This window comes from Lissotriton helveticus, chromosome 5_1 (assembly GCF_964261635.1).
Source record: "Lissotriton helveticus chromosome 5_1, aLisHel1.1, whole genome shotgun sequence".
Lineage (NCBI taxonomy): Eukaryota > Metazoa > Chordata > Amphibia > Caudata > Salamandridae > Lissotriton > Lissotriton helveticus.
Window position 1 is genome coordinate 368,667,603 of NC_136065.1, and position 24,968 is coordinate 368,692,570.

General features: G+C 54.2%; 1 protein-coding gene across 11 annotated transcripts in view; it reads left to right on the top strand.

The window, feature by feature from the left end:
• UBR4 (ubiquitin protein ligase E3 component n-recognin 4) overlaps window positions 1–24,968 on the top strand; it is a 2,329,353-nt gene that overhangs the window by 271,903 nt on the left and 2,032,482 nt on the right. For all 11 annotated transcript variants that reach the window (XM_078642504.1, XM_078642505.1, XM_078642507.1 and 8 more), the window contains exon 15: window positions 17,265–17,452. In XM_078642504.1, coding sequence (XP_078498630.1) covers window positions 17,265–17,452 — 188 coding nt within the window. The remainder of the gene's footprint in view (window positions 1–17,264; window positions 17,453–24,968) is intronic.

Below are 24,968 nucleotides of genomic sequence, written 5' to 3' on the forward strand. Positions count from 1 at the left end.
CTGGCGGATCAAAGGGATTCCCGGGACCAGTGGCTGGAGGAACAGTAATCGCGTTATTAACAGGGTTGTGAGGTTGAGCAGGCGGAGGAGGATTCGGATTTGTATATTCTGGGACAGTGTCGTCTAAATAGGAAGAAAGGAAAATTTCAGCTGCGGTTGGTTTATGACGTAGCTTAGTCGGGACCAATGGTGGCGGTAAATTACAGGGTGTTTCCGGGGTCGCCTGAGGCAGGCCCTCGGCGAGTAGGGGATACATGCCTTTAATAAGGGCATTTCTTTGTCTGTCTAACTGTTCTGCTCTAACTCGTTCACCTTCTTCTAGTAGTTCCCTTTCTTGGGCTTTTTCTGATGATTCCCTACTTGGTTCTGCTTTTCTGAATTCTTTTTCTGTTCTTTTATGCGATTCTTTACGCCACAATTCTATGACATCTTTCTGGGATTGTCTGGCTTTCTTTTTCCATAATGCTTCCTCTACTCTCATGATGCACTCAGCATCCCAGGTTCCTGAAACAGGCCATCTATATTTCTCTTCCAGATGTTTGGTATAGTCTACCCATAAGTCTAAGTACAGTATGGCATCTAAGCCATGTTTATGTTACATGAAATGTCCGGGACTGTCTCTAGGTGGGACAGGAACTGATTCTGCGAGTATCCCTTTTCTGGTTCCTATCTGACGTAACTTTGAAAACAGAGGCATATTTAAACGTACTTGGACTTGAACACAATGAACACAGTAATGAAATAGCAAACAAATCATTCACACCACGACATCAAAACACATTAAAAACAGTTCGAACAGATACTACCTAGTACATCGAAAACATAATACTGGAAATCTCGAGAGACTATACTAGAAAACAGAATTACTGGATGCACTGCTAAAACAGTACAGAACATACCGGTCTCATAAAGAGACACGTCATACCGTATCCACCTAGGTGAACACGTCGGACCGGATCTGTGTACCTAGACCCGTCTGGACCGGGCACAAATAATGAACCCGTCTAGATGCGTTCCCAGCAATGGTACTCACCCGGAAGCAAACTGAAGGCCTCGGAAACTGGACTGGACTGGACTGCTACGGCGTCTGGTTACTGCTACGCACTACGCATGCGCTTCGAGCTAGCCAATGGAACAGAGGGCGTATTCCAAGAGTCCCTTACTGAAGACTAGAGATTTCTCCTGGAGGCGGAGCTAACGCTCCGTGCTCCAGGCGAAACCTAAAAAGGGCTCGAGTGCACACCGAGAGGCTGCTTCTAACGCCCCGCCTTCCGGCCCGACAAAGAAGACCATAAAGCTTTCAGGCAGCTCAGGCTCGAGCCAGTCTACTTCCTGTGCCGACCCAGTACCGACACCAAAGAAAAAGCCATCTTCCTCTTCCACCTCCACCGTTGCTTCGACACCCAAGCATACGGCGCCGAAGACTGGCAGCCGTTCGCCGACACCGAAACCGCATTCGGAGCCGAGTAAAAAATCAACTAAAGCTCCAGACTCGCACACATCAGAGCCGAAAAAACCCTCGGAACCGAAAAAACAGGTTCCCATAAAAGACACTTCGAAAGGGCACACTCCTAAGCCAACTGCCGACTCGATGCCTAAAAAACCTACGGAGCCGAAAATTTAGACGCCAAAGGATTCATCAAGCTCACAAGAGCTTTTTACACCGGATCCACAACCCTTGTAAAAGATCCCAAAACTGGACAATTGACTCTCAGCTCCAAGAAGAGACCACTTGAGGCGCCAGCACCTCCTCCCCCTGCAAAGAAGAGACATTGCAACCTCTCCATTAAGGGTCCCTTCTCCTCCCCCTCCCCATGCTGTTCCTACTCATACACCTCCTCCACCACAGCATTCACCTACACAATCTCCTAACCCAGACGATGATGTACAAACCGACTCTGATTATGAAGGTGGGGGTGCACATTACCCACCACACACTAATAGTCCCCCTCAGTCACCTAATCCATATGATGATTACAACACCCCTGATGTGCCCTATGTCCCACAGGATGATGTCTATCCTTCCAGACCTTCCCCACCAGAAGACACCGTAGGTTTTAATCTACTAGTCCAGAGAGCTGGACAATATCATGGGGTGGACTTACACACTGATGCAGTGGAGGAATACTTCCTATTAGACACTTTTGACACAACACAAAGGTCTACGGCCATCTTGCCAATGCTTAAGGGCGTCATCAAGCACGCAACAGAGGTCTTTAAAGATCCCGTTAGAGCTAGGGTCCTCAATCCTTGCATTGAGAAAAAATATAAAGCTTCCCCTGCAGACCCAGCTTATATTAAAGGCCCGGCACAATTTGATTCTTTGGTGGTATCCAATGCACGTAAACGTGCTAATTCCCAAACAGGTGAAGCCTCACCACCAGACAAAGAATCTAAACTCCTTGACGCTTCTGGCAAGAGAACTGCGGCACAAGCAGCTAGCATCTGGCGCATTGCCAGCACTCAAGCCTTGCTATATGACAGCTCTGGATATGTTTGAAATTGGTCAGAGTGAGTTAGCACCTCTCCCCAAGATTTTTTTGAAAAATCTGATTAAAAAAACAATTTATGAAGTGAGTCAGAAAAGGATTATAGTACTTTGTTCTCAGCATGCCTGGAATGAAATATAATAGTGGAGTAGCATTTGTTAAAAAAACAAAAAAACTCAACCGTATGTTCTATGGAACCTTCCCCGTGATGTAAGTAGAACCATTTTGTTACTAAGGTTGCACTTGCCTCCGTTACAAATTATCACTGGATCCTTGCCTGGGAAGGATTACCTAAGGAGGAGAGGCTCTGTGATCTTTGTTGGAATCATGTCCAAGATTTAAATAGTGTATCTGAAAGAAAAAGTTAGTTATAGATTTTATAGATTCCTTACTTTAGAATCACCCCCAGGTGTCAGACTGGATCCTGAATTTCTTTTGTCAGCAGTAGCCCTGCACGTCGGAAGGTGGCGTTGGTCGACTCCTCATCTGTCGTTGGCGTCGTGGTCGCCGGGATGACGTCGCAGAAGCTACATGGATGCCGCCCTCGCGCGCTGACTTCAGTTCTTTCTTTTTCCGCGCCAGCAACGCAGATCTGGAGATAGTGGTACCCCCAGTCACTTTTTGACTGACTTTTTTGCGACTTTTGTCAATTTCTTTTTCGAGTCTTACATCGACTCCTGGTGCACAAGGGATGCCCTGTTTCAAGGCCTGCGGTTCTTGTACTTGACTGATGTCGGTGACTGATCCGCACTGCGTGTGCTTCTACTGCCTGGAGCGCGGCCATGACCCTGAGGCGTGTTCCCGACTGCCGAACCATGGCCCGAAGTCTTTGCGGGAGCGGTCCTGAAAGCCACTCGAGGCCTGTCAGTCGGCTCTGCGTCATTTGAGGTCCCGGTTGCGTGGGAGGTTGAGGGACCAATCGCGGTGCTAAAATCACTCCTGGTCAAAGTCTTCGCACTCGGGGTCAGGTAAGTCGAAGCACAAGAAAAAGTCGAAGAAGCATAGTCGCTCATCGACTTCCTCTCGTCCATTGGCCGACACGACGAAGGGTGCGGGTGGTGCCCCTCCCGCGGAACCTTCTAAGTCGACTCCGGCCTGACCGGGAGCTACCCCTGCCCAGCTTCGTTAGTTCTACGAAGTGATGCCTGCCATCTTTGAGCAGCCCGACTCCGCCGGTGCACCTTCACGCCCTGTGGACTTGGGTAGGGGTCCAAGGCCTACAACGCCGGCGGCTCCAGCCGGGGCACCGCAGGGCTTTCTTGGATCCAGGACTGGATCCGGATCGTGCCGGTCGACCTAATTACACCTCCACCGGCGCCGATTCCTCGGGCACCACATCCGCAGCCGGCGCCGGCTGGCCCTCCAGCCGGCGTCTACCCCGGCTTCCACCCCGATGTGGATACGGCGCCGGACCGGTGTCGACCAACGCCGGATCCGGCACTGATGGGTACTTTTGTGCCTGCATTCCACCCTGCCCATTGCAGCCAGTTTGGCTGCCAGAGGAGGGCAAGAAAGACTGGGAGGGGCCTGATGACCCTCTAACTACCCTGCTGGAGTATGATCAGGACTGGAGAGAGGACCTGGGGGATGCCAGTGGTCTGGACACCTCACTAGACCTTGGCATGTCGTCTCCTCCTACCGTGGCTATGTAGAAGGGAGCGTCTTACGCAGTGGTGTTGCATAGGGCAACCGAGGCCCTACACCCCGAGCTACCTACTGTGGCAGTCGGGAATAACCTCCTGACAGGTGTTTCAGTCGGCAGAGAGCTCTTGTGAGCCCCTGCTGCCGTCTAATGATGCCCTCATGGACATCCTTTTGGGCACCTGGTCCAGGCCCAACACGGGCTCATGTGGATAGGATAGTTGTCCGACGCCACTCCCGGTTCCTAGCGACCCCACTTTCCTCTCCCAACATCCCTCCCTTGAGAGCTTGGTGGTCTAAGCCTCAACATCCCAAAGCGCATTCCCTAACGCACCACAGGACAGGGAATCCAAGAAGCTGGATCAGCTTGGGAAGAAGTTGTTTTCTTTCTCCAGCTTAGGGCTGCGGTCGGTAAACACTGCATGCCAGTTGGGCCGTTATTCCCACTCCGTGTGGGATACGGTGGTGCAAGTGCTGCCTCCGTGTCTGGAGGAGGCCTTGGCCTTACTCTCCCGTGCTATTACCAAGGGGAGAGACGCAGCAAGGTTTACCATCTGCTGTGGACTGGACGCTGCCGACTCCCTGGGTAGGACCAGTTCAACGTCGGTGGCGCTTCGCTGTCATGCCTGGTTGAAATTGACTGTCTGTTTTTTCTCGGGGATGTCCAGAACACTTTGATGGACATCACCTTTTCGGCGACAAGGCAGACAGTGCTCTAGATCACTTCAAGGACTTTAGGGCTTCGGCCAAGTCCTTTGGCCTGTCCACGCACCCTGCACAGTCTGCCTTTCGCCCCTTTCGTGGCCCAATACGTTCCTTTCAGAGCCACTGGCCAGCACAAGCTGCTCAACCTCAGCGCGGCTTAGGACGTGGGAACCAACAACGTGGTTCTGGGGGCCAGCGGACGAATCAGACCACTACTGCCCCCTCAGCAGCAGCCTCCAAACCCTCCTAGTCTGACCTGTCAGGTCCATCAAACGCCATTGGGTGGCAAGATCCTCCATCACCTCCTCCACTGGCGCACCATCACGTTGGACAAGTGGTTTTTGCAGATAGTCTGAAGGAGCTACTCCCTCCTTCATGCCAACCCAGTACCATAGCATATCGAGGGATCACCTGGCCCTTCTCCAACAGGATGTTATGGCTCTCTTGGCCAAGGGATCCATTGAGCGCGTTCCTGCCCCAGAAGTAGGTCGTGGTTGCTTTTCCCACTACTTTCTGGTGCCCAAGAAGGACAAGGGCCTGCGTCCTATCTTGGATCTCAGGGACATCAACTGCTTCCTCTGGAAGAAGTTTAAAATGTTGACCCTGGCTCAGGTCTTGTCTGCCCTCGACCCTGGAGACTGGATGGTAGTGTTGGACTTGCAGGACGCTTATTTCCACATCCGCGTCCTTTCAGTGCTCCCCTTTGGCCTTACCAGCACCCCTCGGGTGTTCAAGAATTTGATGTGGCGGTAATGAGAAGTTGGCCTGGTATATGATGTTCACTATTCTAGTGAGCACCTTGCACCAGTCCAAACAACCCTAATGGTGATGGTTGTAAGGTCAACCTTATAGACCAGCTATCCTAGTGGTAGCATGGACAAAAGCAGTCTTAGGCTTAACTCAAGAGGGCATGTGAAGCCAGCTGTTTTACCATATGCAATCCCTTTAATACCAAATGAAAGGACACCACACAGGTTATATATTCAAAATATATGTGTTTATTTCTAAATCAATCCTCTGAACTCTTTATGAGAACAGAAGCACAAGCGCATAACAAGTTACTTATATAATGTGAGAAGTTGGCCTGATATGCAGTGCTCACTATTCTAGTGATCACTATGTATCAGTCCAGACAACCCTTATTGATGATTGGTTGTAAGTCAACCTGATAGACCAGCTATCCTAGTAGCATGGATACGAGCAGTCTAAGGCTAAGACTCTAGAGGGCGTGTTAGGCCAGCTGTTTTACCATCACATTACCCCTTGAACACCAAGTGAAAGGACACCACACAAGTTGTTATCAAAAATAAAGTATATTTATTTATAACAGGACTACCCTGGCTCTTTATGAGACAGGGAGCTAAGCACACAACAAAACTCACAATTTACACAAATGCCCGAGGGGCACGAAAAACCATATACACAAGAAGTGGAATGCAAAATTACTAGCAGGTAAGTAATACTTTTCTAGACTGTAGAAACGCTAGGCCTACAATGCTGAACCCTTGGATTAGAAGCAGGAGGCCTAGGGACGCCGTGTGCAGAGTGGGAACTCTCACGCGTAATGCGGGAACAAGTCTATGGATACTAGCAATTGCAAAGTTACTGTTCTCGGGCGAACCCGACTAGGTGGGTCGAAAACAAGAGTGGATCCGAACACTTAGGGTGTTGGACTATGCTGGAGCACCGGAGTACTCAGTTTACCTAGCCCAGGGGCTGCGGCTGCATAGGGTTCAAGTTGCGTCGGAAACCCTTGTTGAAGATCCAGGAGCCTGAAGAAAGAAGTTGCTGGCAGGCGGCCAGTGAAGAAGTTCGTGGTGATCCAAGCCTGGATCAGGAAAGAAGAAAACCTGTAAGCAGAGGGGACCAAGTTCTGAATCACTAGTCAGTGATTTAGGTGGGCACCAGGATGGCACCGGACGAAGTCACCTCGACCAGGTGAGTGGGCGCTGCTGGGCTCTGCAGTCTCTTGGACCAGGAGGCGTTGTCGGCGACCAGGATGGAGGTGCGAGCTGTCCCACGAAGGTCTCTGCTGTTGACGTCGCTGGACCCAGGATTGGGGCAACAAGTCTTGGCAAATGCAAGGCCCACGCGGTGGACCTAAAATGGCGTCTGGAGTGGACCAGGAGGGTCCAGGGTGCTTCCCTGATGGAGGGAAGCAAGGGCCAGTCTGGAGCAACCAGACCAGCGGTGTTTGTCGTTAGAGTTCGTCGTCAGAGGGTCACTAGCCAACGGGCAAGTGACCTGGACAACGCGGTGAGCAGCAAAACGCAGAAGGGCCCCACGCAGATCTCGTGGATGCAGGGGAGCTGAACTTCGGTGCTGGAGCTGCTCAGGGTCGGGGCTTCTCTTACCCCAAAGCACTCAGTCGAGGGTCACTCGGTGGTCGTGCTGGACAAGCGTCGTGCAGTCTTCAAAGATGGCCGGTCCCTCGAGGTCTCGTCACACCCACGGATCACAGCTGGGCTGATGATGCAGGTTGAGGTCAGAGGTGCCAGGGAAGCCGGTTCTCGTCGTGCTGGTCAGTTTTGATCCGGAGGAGAGACTTGAAGCAGACCGCGATGCTTGGTTGGTGCCTGCTGCTGCAGGGTGACTACTCCTTAGCCACAAGGGAGAAATCTGGAGAAGAGTCTTGAGGTCCTTTCGTGGAAAGTTGGTTCAGGATTCAAAGATGATCTAATTTGGAAGGGGGCCAGTTCCTACCTTTATCCTGCAAAAAGGGGCTGGCACGCGACTAAGTCCTGCCCTATGGGTGGGACTAGGAGGGGGGTGGTTACACCCCTCTCCCATGCCGGGCTTTCCCCAGCTCAGGGGCTGGTGTGCCCCTGGAACTGGTTCTAGCCGGCATATGCACAGTGAGCACTGGGGTGCCACTTGCAGTCACCTTCCTCTAAAGCCCTGCCTACCTAGAATACACAAAATCCTGTCTGGGACGGTGCTGGCACCACCCCTGGCAGGAAACCCTTTGTCCTTGCCTCCTGGGCTGGGAGGTCTCCCAGCAGCAGGAGGGCAGACTTGTGTCTCGGTGGCAGCATCCATCTTGTGGAGCTGAGGCTATGTCTGACTTTAACCGGGGTTACAGGTTACATACATGTCGTGTCCCTCTAGAAGGGTGGAATGCTAACCCCATCGCCAGAATTGGCGAGGGGTTAGTATTCCAATTCGTATGACACCTTACTCGACATGTTTTGATAAAGCGATACCAGAGTTGGCATATAACCGCGAGGATTATAATGCACTTAAGAGTATATGGTATGCGTTTTCATGGAACAGCTATTAGGACGTGGTTCCGCAAGCTGCAAATGGGCTCAGCTCATGCCAGAGCACCATCTCACATGATTCCAAGCACTCGGCCTTCAGGATTGTTAAGGCCTGCCATAGGAGTGACTGATAGGAATACATGTGTCCACTTTAGGGTTAGATATAGGTATACTATATCTAAAGCAAAGGGTGATTACACCACCTTGCCCCAGCTGTCGTGCAGCCAGTTGTGTCAGATTTGGATGGCCAGCCAGGGGTGGCATAATACATGCTGCAGCCCCTGGTAGGCCCTGGGTACACCTATGCCCTGGGTACCAAAGGTACACTGTACAGGGACTGATAAGGTGACTCAGTATCCAATTAGATATGTACCTAAGGTACATGGAATCCATTTTACAGAGAGAGCAGTAGGCCTGGGGTCCTGAATGGCAGGGCCCCAGGTCAACTAAGTCAGAAAACCAGCAAAACACCAGGCAAAAAAGTTGGGGGCAACCATAGTCAGGGATCTACCTTCCTACATATAACATACAAAAGTTGCACAAATATGGATAGGCCCTGGTGGCCCGCTAAACCATATACTAAAATAGTGGTATAAGAACCACGTCCCGAACAATGGTAAGGCCTAAGCCTTGGGAATCGCTGGGGCTACACTGGACTAACAGTTGTTAGGGAGCAGGAGGCCCACGGGATGCGTGTGCAGTGTCTAATTGCGCACGCGTGCACACATAGAAGTCAATGGGTGCGTAAAGTTACAAAGTTAAAGAATTAGGAGTCTTCCGACTGGACTAGAAGCTAACCACTTGAAACTAGGACACTAGGAGAGTTACTCTTTACAGGAGCACCGCAGTACTCGTGTTACCTCACCCACAGGAAGTGGGTGCATAGGTGTCAGTGTGTCGGGTTTCGTCGTGGAGTTCTATGGAGCCTTGGAGAAAAGATGCTGCAGGCGACCAGGAGAGAAGAGTCCGGTTGGATCCAAGGGTGGATCGAGGATGAAGAGTACCTGAAAGCAGAGGGGACAGAGTCTGGGTCACTAGCCAGTGACCAGGAAGGAACCAGGAAGAAACCAGGCGATGTCGGAAAGCAATCAGGTGATGTTGTGAAGCTTTTCTCTGCAGCCACGTGGACCAGGAGGTGTCGACGACGACCAGCAGCTGGATATGGACTGTCCCACGAAGGCTCTCGCTGTCGGCGGTGTCAGTTCTCGATTCAGAGTCAACAGGCCTTGGCAAATACAACCCACGCCGGAATCGAATATGGCTTCTTACTCAGGCCTGCAAGGACTGAGGGGCTTCTCCTTCGCAGGTGAAGCATGGGCCAGTCTGGAGCAACCAGACCAGCGGTGTAGATTTCTGATTTCGTCGTCACAGAGGCCAGTAGCCAACGGGCAAGTGACCGGACAGATGCGTCAAGCAGGAAATGCAAAAGGGCCCCACGCAGCACTCGGTGAGTGTGGAGAGGTGATCTTCGGTGCATTTGGTGCTTGGTGCTGGGGCTTCTCAATCCCCAATGCACAACTTCGAGGGTGCCTCAGAAGTTGCACGGAAAGCAATTAGCTGGCTTTCCAAGATGGCCGGTCCCACGTCTCTCGTCGCCTCCACGGGTCTCAGCTTTGCTGTGGCTGTGGATCGGGCTGTTGGATGTCTGGAAGTCCGGGTCTTGTCAGGCTCTGTGTTCAAGCTCCGGCGGGAGCAACGACAAAGCAAACCGTTGAGCGCTTGATGGTGCCTGCTTGCACAGGGTGGTCACTCCTTGACCACAAGGGAGATTCTTCAGTCTTCTACGTCGAGTAGGATGTCGAAGGTCCAGAGTTTCGTATCAGAGTTTCAGTCAGGATATATCTAAAGTCTAAGGACACAGCTCCTACCTATATACCAAATCTAGGAGCTGGATTACCTGCTAGGTACCTCCTATGGGTGGGACCCAGGAAGGGGGTGGTTACACCCCTTTCCCTTTGTCCAGTTTCGCGCCAGAGCTGGGGCTGGAGTGCCCCAGCACGGGTTTGAACTGGACTATGCATGGGACATCTTGTGTGCCCCAGGCAGTGTCTCATTTCATTCAGCCCTCCCTGCCCCAATACACTATAGCCTGTCTGGGGTGGTGCTAGCACCTCCCTGTGACAGGAAACCTATTGTCCAAGCCTCCCTCACTGGAAGGACAACCAGCAGCAGGAGGTCAGACTTGTGTCTGTGGCAGCAACATCCATTTTGTGATGCTGAGCCTCTGGTTAACTTTAACTGGGATTAATGGAAGTAACGTGTATTCTCCCTCTAGAAGGGTGGAATGCTACCCCCGTCGCCAGGACTGGCGAGGGGGTAATATTCCAAAGCGTATGACACCTTACACGACATGTTTTGATAAAGCCAAACCAAAGATAGCGTGTAACCGCGAGGTTCATAATGCACTTAAGAGTATATGGTATGGCATTATCCTAGAACATTTATAAGGACATGGTTCCGAAAGCTGCAGACAGGCTCAGCTCATGCTAGAGCACCATCTCACATAAAACCAAGCACTCTGCCTTCAGGATTGTTAAGGCCTGCCATAGGAGTGACTTATAGGTGTATATGTGTCCAGATATAAGATTAGACATAGGAATACTATATCTAAGCAAGGGGTGATTACACGACCTTGCCCCAGCTGAGTGATCAGCCAGTTGTGTCAGTTTGAATGGCCAGCCAGGGGTGGCAAAGGATATGCTGCAGCCCCTGGTAGGCCTTGATTGCACCTATTCCCTGGGTACCTATAGTACACTGTACAGGGACTCATAAGAGTGACCCAAATCCCAATTGGTGATGTACCTACAGTACATGGTGTGAATTTAGAGCGAGAATAGCAGGGCTGTGGGTCTGATTAGCAGGCCCACAGCCACATTAAGTCGAAAACCAGTGAAGCAAAAAGCAAAAAGCGGGGTGACCATAGGAAAGCAGACCATACTCTCCTACAGCGGTGGTCGCAGCTCATCTGCGCAGATCAGGGGTTCCAGTCTTCCCTATCTGGGCGACTGGTTGTTAAAGGCGGGCTTGCCACAGGCAGTAGTCTCCCACCTCCAGACTACAGCCGACCTCCTTCATTCGCTGGGGTTCTCCATCAACGTGCCAAAGTCACACCTGACTCCCTCTCAGAAGCTCCTCTTCATCGGAGCGGTTCTGGACACAACATAGTTTCGGGTTTATCCTCCTGAACAGCAAGTCCTGGATATTCGAGCTATGATTCCGATCTTTCAGCCTCTATCCTGGGTTTCGGTCAGGATGACCCTGAGGCTGCTGGGCCATATGGCCTCCTGCATCCTGCTGGTCTATCATTCCAGGTGGCATATGCGGGCTCTGCAGTGGGACCTGAAGTTCCAGTGGGCGCAGAATCAGGGAAATCTGTCCGATTGCATCCAGTTATAGGAGGGCACTGCACGACAATTGCAGTGGTGGCTCAGGAACCAGGATTGGGTCAACGGCAGATCCTAGCTCCCCCCCCCCCCCAACCACACAGTGGTGACTGACGCATCCCTTCTGGGATGGGGCAGCCACATGGGAGAGGTGAAGATCAGAGGCCTCTGGTCTCCGGCGATGTCCGAGCTCCACATCAACCTTCTGGACCTTAGGGCGATCCGCCATTCACTGAAAGTATTCCTTACCTCTATCCGGGGAAAAGTAGTGCAGGTTTTCAAGGACACTACCGCCATGTGGTACTGCAACAAACAAGGCCGTGTGGGGTCGTGGATCCTGTCTCTGGACATGGCTGGAACATCAGAGCTTATCCCTTGTGGTTCAACACCTGGCAGGTTCACTGAACGCCAGGGTGACAAACACAGCCGCAGGTGAATGATGGATCACAAATGGCGTCTTCACTCAGGGGTGTTGCAAGGTCTCTCTCAACAGTGGGGAGAGCCTTAGTTAGATCTGTTCGCCACTGAAGAGAAAGGGCAATGTCAACAATTCTGCGTGTTGTAATTTCCAAGGCTGCATTCACTAGGTGACGCTTTTCGTCGCGAGTGGAGTTGCGGTCTTCTATACGACTTTCCGCCTATACCATTTCTGCCCAGAGTGCTGAAGATCAAGCTCGACCGGGCCCAAGTCATTCTGCTCGTCTGGTTGCGGTTCATTCCTTCTATTGGTTCCTTGGAAGATGGGGTTACGGTGCTCCTGTGCCCCGCTGCTCTGGCTACTCCAGGTTTAGGGGGGTTTGCCTTCGATCTCTGTCCTCTCCTCCCTTCCCCTCCTCTTGCTGCTGAGGGTCCTGGCCCTTCTGCTAACCTTCGAATAGGGGTTATCTGGCCAGGCCTTGTCCTTGTTCCTTGGGGGGTGGTTTCCCTCTATGCTGGGGTCGCTTGGAAGTTTGTGATCTTGTCGGTCTTGGGACTGGCTCCCCTTCCTTGTTTCTGGATGGAGTGGTGGGCCTGTTACCTGTATCATGGCTTTTACCCCTGTTCCTTGTTTCAGGGGGAAGGCTGTCTATGTACTGGCAGGGTGGCTGCTCAGGGATCTGCTCTGTTCTTTCTTCTGCCCTTGCCTTTGGACACTGCGGTGTTGCACTGTTCCTTATGGCATTGTTTGTCTCCACTCTCTTTTTCTACTCTTACGCACACTGTTCCCATGCTCCCACAATTTTTTGTCTGGTGGCTCCGTCCGCGTTGTGGTGCGGAAAAGCTCTCCGGAGAAAACTGACGTAGGCCCGCCGGGGTGGGTCTTATGTGACCTCGCTGACGTCACGTTTGCGGACGGCGCCTGGACAGAGTCGTGTGGTGTCGCCACGCCCCCGGCACGCAGGAATGCTTTGGCAAAAAGTTTACCGGATCCAGTCTTACGCCTGGGGATAATTCTACGTGAAGGAATCTGCGGCTAGAATAGTCTCTACCAGATACATCGTTACCTAAGGTAAGTAACTTGTACTTCTCTGCTGACACTACAAGTTACGTTTGGTGTTGGACCAATCAATCAATCAATCAATACATTTATAGAGCGCACTACTCACCCGTAGGGTCTCAAGGCGCTGGGAGGGGGGGGGGGGGTGCCGTTACTGCTCGAACAGCCAGGTCTTGAGCTTCTTCCTGAAGGAGAGGTGGTCTTGGGTCATGCGCAGGTCGGACGGGAGTGAGTTCCAGGTCTTGGCAGCCAGGTAGGAGAAGGACCTTCCTCCTGTTGTCGCTCTTCGGATGCGGGGGACGGCGGCGAGGGCGTGGCTGGTTGATCTGAGGAGGCGCGTGGGAGTGTAGAAGTTGATCCGGTTGTTGAGGTAGCTCGGGCCTTGGTCGTGTAGGGCTTTGTGCGCGTGGGTGAGGAGGCGGAAGGTGATTCTCTTGTTGACCGGGAGCCAGTGCAGGTCTCAAGTGTCCGGAGATGTGGCTGTGTCGGGGGATGTCGAGGATGAGTCTTGCTGAGGCGTTCTGGATCCGCTGGAGTCTTTTCTGGAGCTTGGCGGTGGTTCCGGCGTAGAGGGCGTTGCCGTAGTCCAGTCGGCTGGTGACGAGGGCCTGGGTGACCGTCTTCCTCGTCTCGGTGGGGATCCACCGGAAGATCTTCCGTAGCATGCGCAGGATGTTGAAGCATGACGAGGAGACGGCGTTGACTTGTCTGGTCATGGAGAGGGAGGAGTCCAGGATGAAGCCCAGGTTGCGCGCGTGGTCCGTCGGCTTGGGTGCGGTGCCCAGGGCGGGGGGCCACCAGGAGTCGTCCCAGGCGGAGGGCGTGGAGCCCAGGATGAGGACTTCCGTCTTGTCCGAGTTCAGCTTCAGGCGGCTGGTCGACATCCATTCGGCTACCCCTCTCATCCCTTCGTGCAGGTTGGCTCTGGCGGCGTCGGGGTCGTTGGTCAGGGAGAGGATCAGCTGGGTGTCATCGGCGTAGGAGATGATGTTCAGGTTGTGTTGGCGTGCGATGGTCGCGAGGGGGCTCATGTAGACGTTGAAGAGGGTGGGGCTCAGCGAGGATCCTTGGGGTACGCCGCAGATGACTTCGGTGGCCTCTGACTTGTACGGTGGTAGACGGACTCTCTGTGTTCTGCCGTCGAGGAAGGAGGTGATCCATTCCAGTGCCTTCTCCTGGATTCCGATGTTGCTGAGGCGCTGTACAAGGGTGCGGTGGCAGACAGTGTCGAAGGCCGCGGAGAGGTCCAGGAGGATGAGGGCCGCTGTTTCTCCGTTGTCCATCAGAGTTCGTATGTCATCGGTGGCAGCGATGAGGGCGGTCTCGGTGCTGTGGTTCGCTCTGAAGCCAGACTGTGAGGGGTCGAGGGATCCATTCGTCTCGAGGAAGGCGGCCAGTTGTTTGTTGACGGTCTTCTCGATGACTTTGGCCGGGAACGGGAGGAGCGAGATGGGACGGTAGTTCTTGAGGTCGGTGGGGTCTGCTGTGGGTTTCTTGAGAAGGGCGCTGAGTTCGGCGTGCTTCCAGCTCTCAGGGAAGGTGGCGGTGTCGAAGGAGGTGTTGATGATGTCCCGCAGGTGGGGTGCGATGACAGCGTCGGCCTTGTTGAAGACGTGGTGAGGGCAGGGGTCGGTCGGAGATCCGGAGTGGATGGAGTTCATTGTGCGGATGGTGTCTTCGGTGCTGATCGGCGTCCAGGTGCGGAGGGTGGTGGTGGGTGGCGTTGTTGCGGTTGTGGCTTCCGTTGGTTGGTTGCTGAAGCTGTTGTGTATGTCCGCGATCTTGTTGTGGAAGTAGGACGCGAGGGAGTTGCAGAGGTCTTGCGACGGGGTGATGTCGTTGTTAGCGGCGTTGGGGTTGGAGAGCTCTTTCACGATGTCGAAGAGTTCCTTGCAGTTGTGTGCGTTGTTGTCCAGCCGGTCCTTGTAAGTATTTTTCTTGGTGGCGCGGATCAGTTGGTGGTGTTTCCGGGTGGCGTGCTTGAGGGTGGTCATGTTGTTCGTAGTTGGATCCCTCCTCCAGATTTTCTCGAGGGCTCGACAGTTCTTCTTGGAGCTCTTGAGTTCGTCGGTGAACCATGGTGTTTTTCTGCTGCAGGGTCCGCGGGGTGGGGTTCTCAGAGGGGCGAGTTCGTCTGCGCAGTTGTTGATCCACATCGTGAGGTTGTCTGCGGCCTGGCTGGGGTTCGCTGAGCTGGCGGGAGGGTGCCGGCTCAGGGAGGCGGTGAGCTGGTCGGCTGTGATCTTGTTCCAGCTTCTTCGGGCAACCTGTTGCTGGTGGTGGTGGATCGTCGTTCTTTTGAAGGTGAAGTGGACACAGCTGTGGTCCGTCCAGTGGAGTCCTGTCGCGTGGCTGAAGGTGACGTCTTTGCTGGATGAGAAGACGGCGTCGAGTGTGTGTCCGGCGAGGTGGGTGGGGGAGGTCACCAGTTGCTTGAGTCCGAGGTTGGCGAGGTTGTCGAGCAGGCTGATGGTGTTGCGGTCGCTGTTGTTCTCCAGGTGGAAGTTGAGGTCCCCCAGGAGGATGTAGTCGGCGGAGGGGAGGGCATGCGGGCTGACGAAGTCGGTGATGTCCTCGCTGAAGCGTGTGCGTGGTCCCGGGGGTCGGTAGATCAGGGTGCCTCTGAGGGTGGTCTTCGGGTCGGTGTGGATCTGGAAGTGCAGATGTTCAGCGGTTGTCAGGGTGTCGTCGGTGTTGGTCGTGATGCGGATGGTGTCTCTGTGGATGACGGCAATGCCTCCTCCCGTCAGGTTGGCGGTGCGGTCCCTCCGGATGATCTTGTAGCCCTCTGGGATGGCGATGGCGATGTCGGGGGCTGAGGAGGCGTTCATCCAGGTCTCGGTGAGGAAGGCAACGTCAGGGGCGGTGGTGTCGAGGAGGTTCCAGAGTTCTACGGCATGTCTGTGGACGGAGCGGGTGTTGAGCAGGAAGCACTTGAGGTGGTTGCTGCTGGTGTTCGGCTTGGCGGGTGCAGGGAAGGTCCGGATGCAGGTGAACTTGCAGGCGTGGCAGCTGAAGGGTCCGTGGGTGTGCTTCGGGGCGGCTCGGTGACATCCTGGGATGCGGCCGGTGTTGAGTGCGATGAGATCGGCGGCGGTGTAGGTTCGTCGGGTCGGCTTCCGTCGGTGGGGGCCAGGGGTCCTGGCACTGGGCGCGGTCCAGGCGCGGACGGGCGCAGACGGGCTTACCTTTGGCGCGCCTTCGGCGCACAATCGGCGCGCCCGCTGCGCGTCAACGCTGCGCGTTCGCACGGTCGCCATATAAGGCGAAGTGCGCGGGTGGGCGGGGCAGCTGGGAGGCGGGAGCGGGGAGGGAACAAAAGAGAAAGGGGCGGGGCAACTGGCGTTGGCGGGAAGCGGGGAGGGAGAGCGGCGAGGGCGGCGGGAAAAAGGGTACACAACAAAATACTATTACTGGCACAGATGGGGGGGGGACAGAACGAAGACAGGGGGAGGGGGAACGTTAGGACAGAAAAATGAAAAGTCACAAAAAAACAAGCACAAATTGCGGAAAAACAGGCTCAAAGTACGGCAAAAAACAAGTACAAACTTATGGTACAACAAGCACAAATTACGGCAAAAACAAGCAGAGGCTTCTGGAAGAAAAACAGAAGGGAGACGCAAGGCGGCCGCGAGGCCGGCGGCGAGGCAGTCAGGCACAGAGGGGCACACGCAGCAGCTGGTGGCCGTGCGGCGCGGGGGTGTCCCACAAGTGGGTCACACTCACCTGCGTCGCACGGTCGCCATATAAGGCCAAGTGCGCGGGTGGGCGGGGCAGCTGGGAGGCGGGAGCGGGGAGGGAACAAAAGAGAAAGGGGCGGGGCAACTGGCGGTGGCGGGAAGCGGGGAGGGAGAGCGGCGAGGGCGGCGGGAAAAAGGGTACACAACAAAATACTATTACTGGCACAGATGGGGGGGGGGACAGAACGAAGACAGGGGGAGGGGGAACGTTAGGACAGAAAAATGAAAAGTCACAAAAAAACAAGCACAAATTGCGGAAAAACAGGCTCAAAGTACGGCAAAAAACAAGTACAAACTTATGGTACAACAAGCACAAATTACGGCAAAAACAAGCAGAGGCTTCTGGAAGAAAAACAGAAGGGAGACGCAAGGCGGCCGCGAGGCCGGCGGCGAGGCAGTCAGGCACAGAGGGGCACACGCAGCAGCTGGTGGCCGTGCGGCGCGGGGGTGTCCCACAACCCTGTTGTGGTTGGTAACATTACATGCTGAATCGTGTGCAATCACCATAAAAAAGTGAATCCTTTGGGACCAATGGAATTGGTGATGAAGTCTATTGCATTTTGTTACAGATGATGACAGTGAGCCCATCCTGGGCCAGTGGTTCGAGGAGACGATCTCACCGAGTAAAGAGAAAGTGGCCCCCCCACCACCGCCGCCTCCACCTCCCCTGGAAAGTTCCCCAAGGCTCAAGAGTCCCAACAAACAGAGCACTGCAGAGAATGGAAACATCCTGGCTTCTCGCAAGGACCCTGAGTTGGTAAAGATTTTGACATTATAATTGGAGGAGTAGCAATGAAGTTCTGCATTAAATCTGCCTTTTATCATCCTTTGTTGTAAACTAGAAGACCAGGCTCCATATTACTCTCGCTGTCCATTAGTTTTTTAGGTCTCGCCTGTCAATGCGCATGCGCATTGAGCAGAGCGAGACTATAGCGACTTAAACAGACTTTACCCAACTGGGCGATTTGGTGCTGTGCCCGTGCGCTTTTAGGTCAATGCGCAAGCGCATTGACCTAAAATGCACGTGCACATCATCAAATCGCCATCTGTTCCCCAGCAGCACTCCTCCCACTCCTTTGAAGTGAAGCTTAGCTTCACTTCAAAGGCCCCTGCTGCTTCACACTTGCCGCTCTCCCTGCTCCGCCCCGTGTCACATTTCTCCTCCCCCCTCCCCACAGCAATGCCCTCAGTCTTGTTTCCCCCCCCCCCACCCTTCCTTTGATGTCCGCCGCGCGTGGCCTCTGCCTGTCACCTCTCCGTCCTTCCCTGAGCTGCTTGTTATTCCTACTTTGTGCACCGTCTTTTTTTGTGCATGAACAGTCCTGCCGTGCTTTAACTCCCTCCCCCCTCACCAAAGAGCACGTATTTTTTTATTCTTTATTTTCAGTCTATGCCACTCTTACATCAGCATTCCACTCTTCCTCTGCCATACTTCCCTTTTCTTCCGTGCTTCTAGTTATTTTAAGGGGCGTGCTACATTTTACTTTCACTGCCAGTGTTTATTATATTTTGGGAATAACATCCCTCTACATTACTTTTTATTAGGCGCATTATCCTACTGTTGTCTGCTTTATCAACATGTGTTTAATGGCATCGCTCTCCATTAAGGATCACTGATCAAGTTCAGCCTCCTTCCTGACAGTCTGTTCTATGCACATAGCTTCGGTCTTCGTGTACACCCCCAGGCCATCATGTGGTTTGTGCACGAAGCCTAACTCTTCTTGTACTGTCTCCATACATTCTGTGCACACAGCCTGACTCCCTGTCCTGCCTTTATTTATTCCAGGTGTTTTCTGCATGCAGTTGGCCTCTCATGCACACAGCCTCACTCTTCCTGTCAGCCCCCATACCCCCATGTGCTTTGTACACCCAGCCTCACTCGTTGTGTACTGCCTGCATGCCCACATGCGCTCTGGGCACACAGCCTTACTCCGTGTTCAGACCCCATATCTTTCACATTTTTTCACCACGCATTTTTACTTGTGCATTTGCCTACTCGTACACACAGGCTCACTGTTCATGTTCAGCTTATATCCCCCATGTACTCTCTGCACACACACTCACTCTTCCTGCACTACCTCCATGTCTTCATGTGCTCTTTGCAGACAGTCTTGCTCCATGTTCAGCCTTCATCTTTCCTAGGTCTACGCAGTTTGCTTTCAACGCACAGCCCACTGTTTGTGTACTGCTTACCCCCCTCATGCAGCCTCCTTCCTGACAGTCTGTTCTATGCACATAGCTTAGGTCTTCGCATCCATCACCACCACATCCACCACCACATCCACCACCACATCCACCACCACATCCACCACCACATCCACCACCACATCCACCACCACATCCACCATCACCACCACATCCACCGCCACATCCACCACCACCACATCCACCACACCCACCACCACTACATCCACCACCCCATCCACCACCACCACCCATCCACCACCACCACCGCATCCACCACCGCATCCACCACCACCACATCCACCACATCCACCGCATCCACCACCACCACATCCACCGCATCCACCACCGCATCCACCACCGCATCCACCACCACATCCACCACCATATCCACCATCACATCCACCATCACATCCACCATCACATCCACCATCACATCCACCATCACATCCACCATCACATCCACCATCACATCCACCATCACATCCACCATCACATCCACCATCACATCCACCATCACATCCACCATCACATCCACCACCACATCCACCACCACATCCACCACCACATCCACCACCACATCCACCACCACCACATCCACATCCACCACCACCACATCCACATCCACCACCACCACCACATCCACCACCACATCCACCACCACATCCATCACCACCACCACATCCATCACCACATCCACATCCACCACCACATCCACATCCACCACCACATCCACATCCACCACCACCGCCACATCCACCGCCACATCCACCGCCACATCCACCGCCACATCCACCGCCACATCCACCGCCACATCCACCGCCACCACACCCACCACCACCACCGCATCCACCACCACCACCACCGCATCCACCACCACCACCGCATCCACCGCATCCACCACCACCACATCCACCGTATCCACCACCACATCCACCACCACATCCAGTATCACCTCCACATCCACCACCACATCCAGTATCACCTCCACATCCACCACATGCACCACCACCGCATCCACCACCGCATCCACCCCACCGCATCCACCACCGCATCCACCACCACCACATCCACCACCACATCCACCACCACATCCACCACCACATCCACCACCACATCCACCACCACATCCACATCCACCACCACATCCACATCCACCACCACCGCCACATCCACCGCCACATCCACCGCCACATCCACCGCCACATCCACCGCCACATCCACCGCCACATCCACCGCCACCACACCCACCACCACCACCGCATCCACCACCACCACCACCGCATCCACCACCACCACCGCATCCACCGCATCCACCACCACCACATCCACCGTATCCACCACCACATCCACCACCACATCCAGTATCACCTCCACATCCACCACCACATCCAGTATCACCTCCACATCCACCACATGCACCACCACCGCATCCACCACCGCATCCACCCCACCGCATCCACCACCGCATCCACCACCACCACATCCACCACCACATCCACCACCACATCCACCACCACATCCACCACCACATCCACCACCACATCCACCACCACATCCACCACCACATCCACCACCACATCCACCACCACATCCACCACCACATCCACCACATCCACCACCACCGCATCCACCACATCCACCACCACTTCCGCCACCACCACCACATCCACCGCATCCACCACCACCACATCCACCGCATCCACCACCACCACATCCACCGCATCCACCACCACATCCACCATCACCTCCACATCCACCATGACATCCACCGCCACATCCACCACCACATCCACCACATCCACCACATCCACCACATCCACCACATCCACCACATCCACCACATCCACCTGCACCACCACCGCATTCACCACCGCATCCACCACCCCATCCACCACCACCACCGCATCCACCACCGCATCCACCACCGCACCCACCACCACCGCATCCACAGCATCCACCACCACCACATCCACAGCATCCACCACCACCACATCCACCACCACATCCACCACCACATCCACCACCACATCCACCATCACATCCACCATCACATCCACCACCACATCCACCACCACATCCACCACCACATCCACCACCACATCCACCACACCCACCACCACATCCACCACCACATCCACCACCACCACATCCACCACCACATCCACCGCATCCACCACCACCACATCCACCACATCCACCACCACATCCACGCATTCACCACCACATCCACCACCACATCCACCACCACATCCACCACCACATCCACCACCACATCCACCACCACATCCACCACCACATCCAACACATCCACCACCACATCCACCACCACATCCACCACCACATCCAACACATCCACCACCACTTCCACCACATCCACCGCATCCACCACATCCACCGCATCCACCACCACCACATCCACCGCATCCACCACCACATCCACCACACCCACCACCACCACCACCACCACCACCACATCCACCACCACCACATCCACCACCGCATCCACCACCACCACATCCACCACATCCACCACCACATTCACCACCACATCCACCACCACCACATCCACCGCATCCACCACCACCACCACCACATCCACCACCACATCCAACACATCCACCACCACTTCCACCACCGCATCCACCACCACCACCGCATCCACCACCACATCCACCGCATCCACCACCACCACATCCACCGCATCCACCACCACATCCACCATCACCTCCACATCCACCATCACCTCCACATCCACCATGACATCCACCGCCACATCCACCACCACATCCACCACCACCACATCCACCACATCCACCACCACCGCACCCACCACCGCACCCACCACCGCACCCACCACCGCACCCACCACCGCACCCACCACCGCACCCACCACCGCATCCACCACCGCATCCACCACCGCATCCACCACCGCATCCACCACCGCATCCACCACCGCATCCACCACCACATCCACCACCACATCCACCACCACCACATCCACCGCATCCACCACCACCACCATCACCTTCACCTCCACCTCCACCTCCACCACCACATCCACCACCACATCCACCACCACATCCACCACCACCGCATCCACCACATCCACCGCATCCACCACCACCGCATCCACCACCACATCCACCACCACATCCACCACCACCTCCACATCCACCATGACATCCACTGCCACATCCACCACCGCATCCACCACCACCACATCCACCACCACCACCACATCCACCACCGCATCCACCACCACTGCATCCACCACCACCGCATCCACCACCACCGCAATCACCACCACCACATCCACCGCATTCACCACCGCATCCACCACCGCATCCACCACCACCGCATCCACCACCACCGCATCCACCACCGCATCCACCACCGCATCCACCACCGCATCCACCACCGCATCCTCCACCGCATCCACCACCGCATCCACCACCGCATCCACCACCACATCCACCACCACATCCACTGCATCCACACCTACCACATCCACCACCACATCCACTGCATCCACACCCACCGCATCCACCACCACATCCACCACATCCTCCACCACCTCCACATCCACCACCACATCCACCATCACCGCCACATCCACCGCCACATCCACCGCCACATCCACCACCACATCCACCACCACATCCACCGCCACATCCACCACATCCACCACCACCACATCCACCACACCCACCACCACTACATCCACCACCACCCCATCCCCCACCACCACCACCCCATCCCCCACCACCACCACCCCATCCACCACCACCACCCCATCCCCCACCACCACCCCATCCTCCACCACCACCCCATCCTCCACCACCACCCCATCCTCCACCACCACCCCATCCTCCACCACCACCCCATCCACCACCACCACCCCATCCACCACCACCACCGCATCCACCACCACATCCACCGCATCCACCACCACATCCACCGCATCCACCACCACATCCACCGCATCCACCGCATCCACCGCCACATCCACCACCACATCCACCGCCACATCCACCGCCACATCCACCACCACATCCACCGCCAAATCCGCCACATCCACCGCCACATCCACAGCCACATCCACCGCCACATCCACCGCCACATCCACCGCCACATCCACTGCCACATCCACCGCCACATCCACCGCCACATCCACCGCCACATCCACCGCCACATCCACCGCCACATCCACCGCCACCACATCCACCACCACCGCATCCACCACCACCACCCCATCCACCGCATCCACCACCACCGCATCCACCACCACCGCATCCACCACCACCGCATCCACCATCACCACCATCACCACATCCACCATCACCACATCCACCATCACCACATCCACCATCACCACATCCACCGCATCCACCACCATCACCGCCACATCCACCGCCACATCCACCGCCACATCCACCGCCACATCCACCGCCACATCCACCGCCACATCCACCGCCACATCCACCGCCACATCCACCGCCACATCCACCGCCACATCCACCGCCACCACATCCACCACCACCACATCCACCACCACCACATCCACCACCACCACATCCACCACCACCGCATCCACCACCACCGCATCCACCACCACCGCATCCACCACCACCGCATCCACCACCACCGCATCCACCATCACCACATCCACCATCACCACATCCACCACCACATCCACCGCATCCACCACCACATCCACCGCCACATCCACCGCCACATCCACCGCCACATCCACCACCACATTATTTACAAAATTAAGCCATTGGTATTTGTAATATCAATACATCTAAGTCACGTAAATACAACACACATTGCATTACAAATGCTATAGGTGTCACATTTGCAAAAGTTAAAACTATTGACATTGTAACTGACAGATATTAATTTTGCTATTTTCAAAACCAACACAAATAAAAAAGTGTCATTTATAATACCAATCGCTCAAACTTTCCTAATGCGAGACCTATTGCATTTCCAATGCTTGTTTTTCTCCCTATTGCCAGCAGTTGGCATAGAACCTCTCTTTTTGAAAGTGTGGGTACAATCACATTGTACTCCTAGCTCTTTAATTACTACCCTAATGGCTGGTATGCTGTCTCTAACAATGGGGCACTTCTTTTTTTTTTTTTTTTTTGCACTGGAACTCTCATCTTCTCTGTCTGTACTTTGAGCCTGCTTACATACATTTTGTTTGTGTACCTAAAGGGGCTGTATATTGTTAGGATGTGTAGGAATCGCTGGTCTGTAGTGGTTTAGCGTCTGATGGGTGGATGCTTTCATTTGTATCTGAGGTTATGATGGCAATGTCAGTTGGTCTGGCTGAGTACCCTGAAGCCACTGCCTTAGAATCATATTGGATATATCTATGTCAAGATTGTGATGCCTCATATCTTTTGCCCCTCGTTTTGTTTCCCTGCACCCCGTTGGCACTTCTGTATGAAATTGTAATTTATTTCCTGGTACAGCTGTCATGGTTTTGATGGGTGATTCATACGGTGGGTCATATATGCCCTGCAACATCATGGTGTACATTTCTGGTTGTTGTACATAATCTTGTTTTACCATTGTCTTTGCTGCATCAATATCTAGGAACAGTGCGACTTCATCCTCATGTATGTTGGCATTTATTTGTGGTCGACCCCACCAGTATGTTTGTAAAGGAGCTATTTCGGACAAGGGGGGGGGGGGGGACAAGTCACTGTCTGATAGTACCAAATATACCTCTTGGGTATTAAGGAACACAAAATCCTCATTTTTTGAGTTAGCCTGCCAGTGCTACAAATCTGAGAACCTGCTGTTGTAACTGCTGAACTCCGCCTGGAGCTTCCTCTGCAGCCTTTGATGCCAGCTACTGGTTGTTGTACCCTGGTGTTATGATGCCGTCTAACCAAGTGTTTTTCTTTTTTTGCATCCCCAAATCTCTCTGGGGTTATCTCATTAACTTTTCTTTAATGCATATGCCAGTTACCCCTCTCTCCCTCTTTACTTTATGTTGTTACCTAGTGATAGGGAATATTTTTTGCTAAGGGGTCTAGGTTATGCAGGTGATGGTTGATATGATTGTTGCG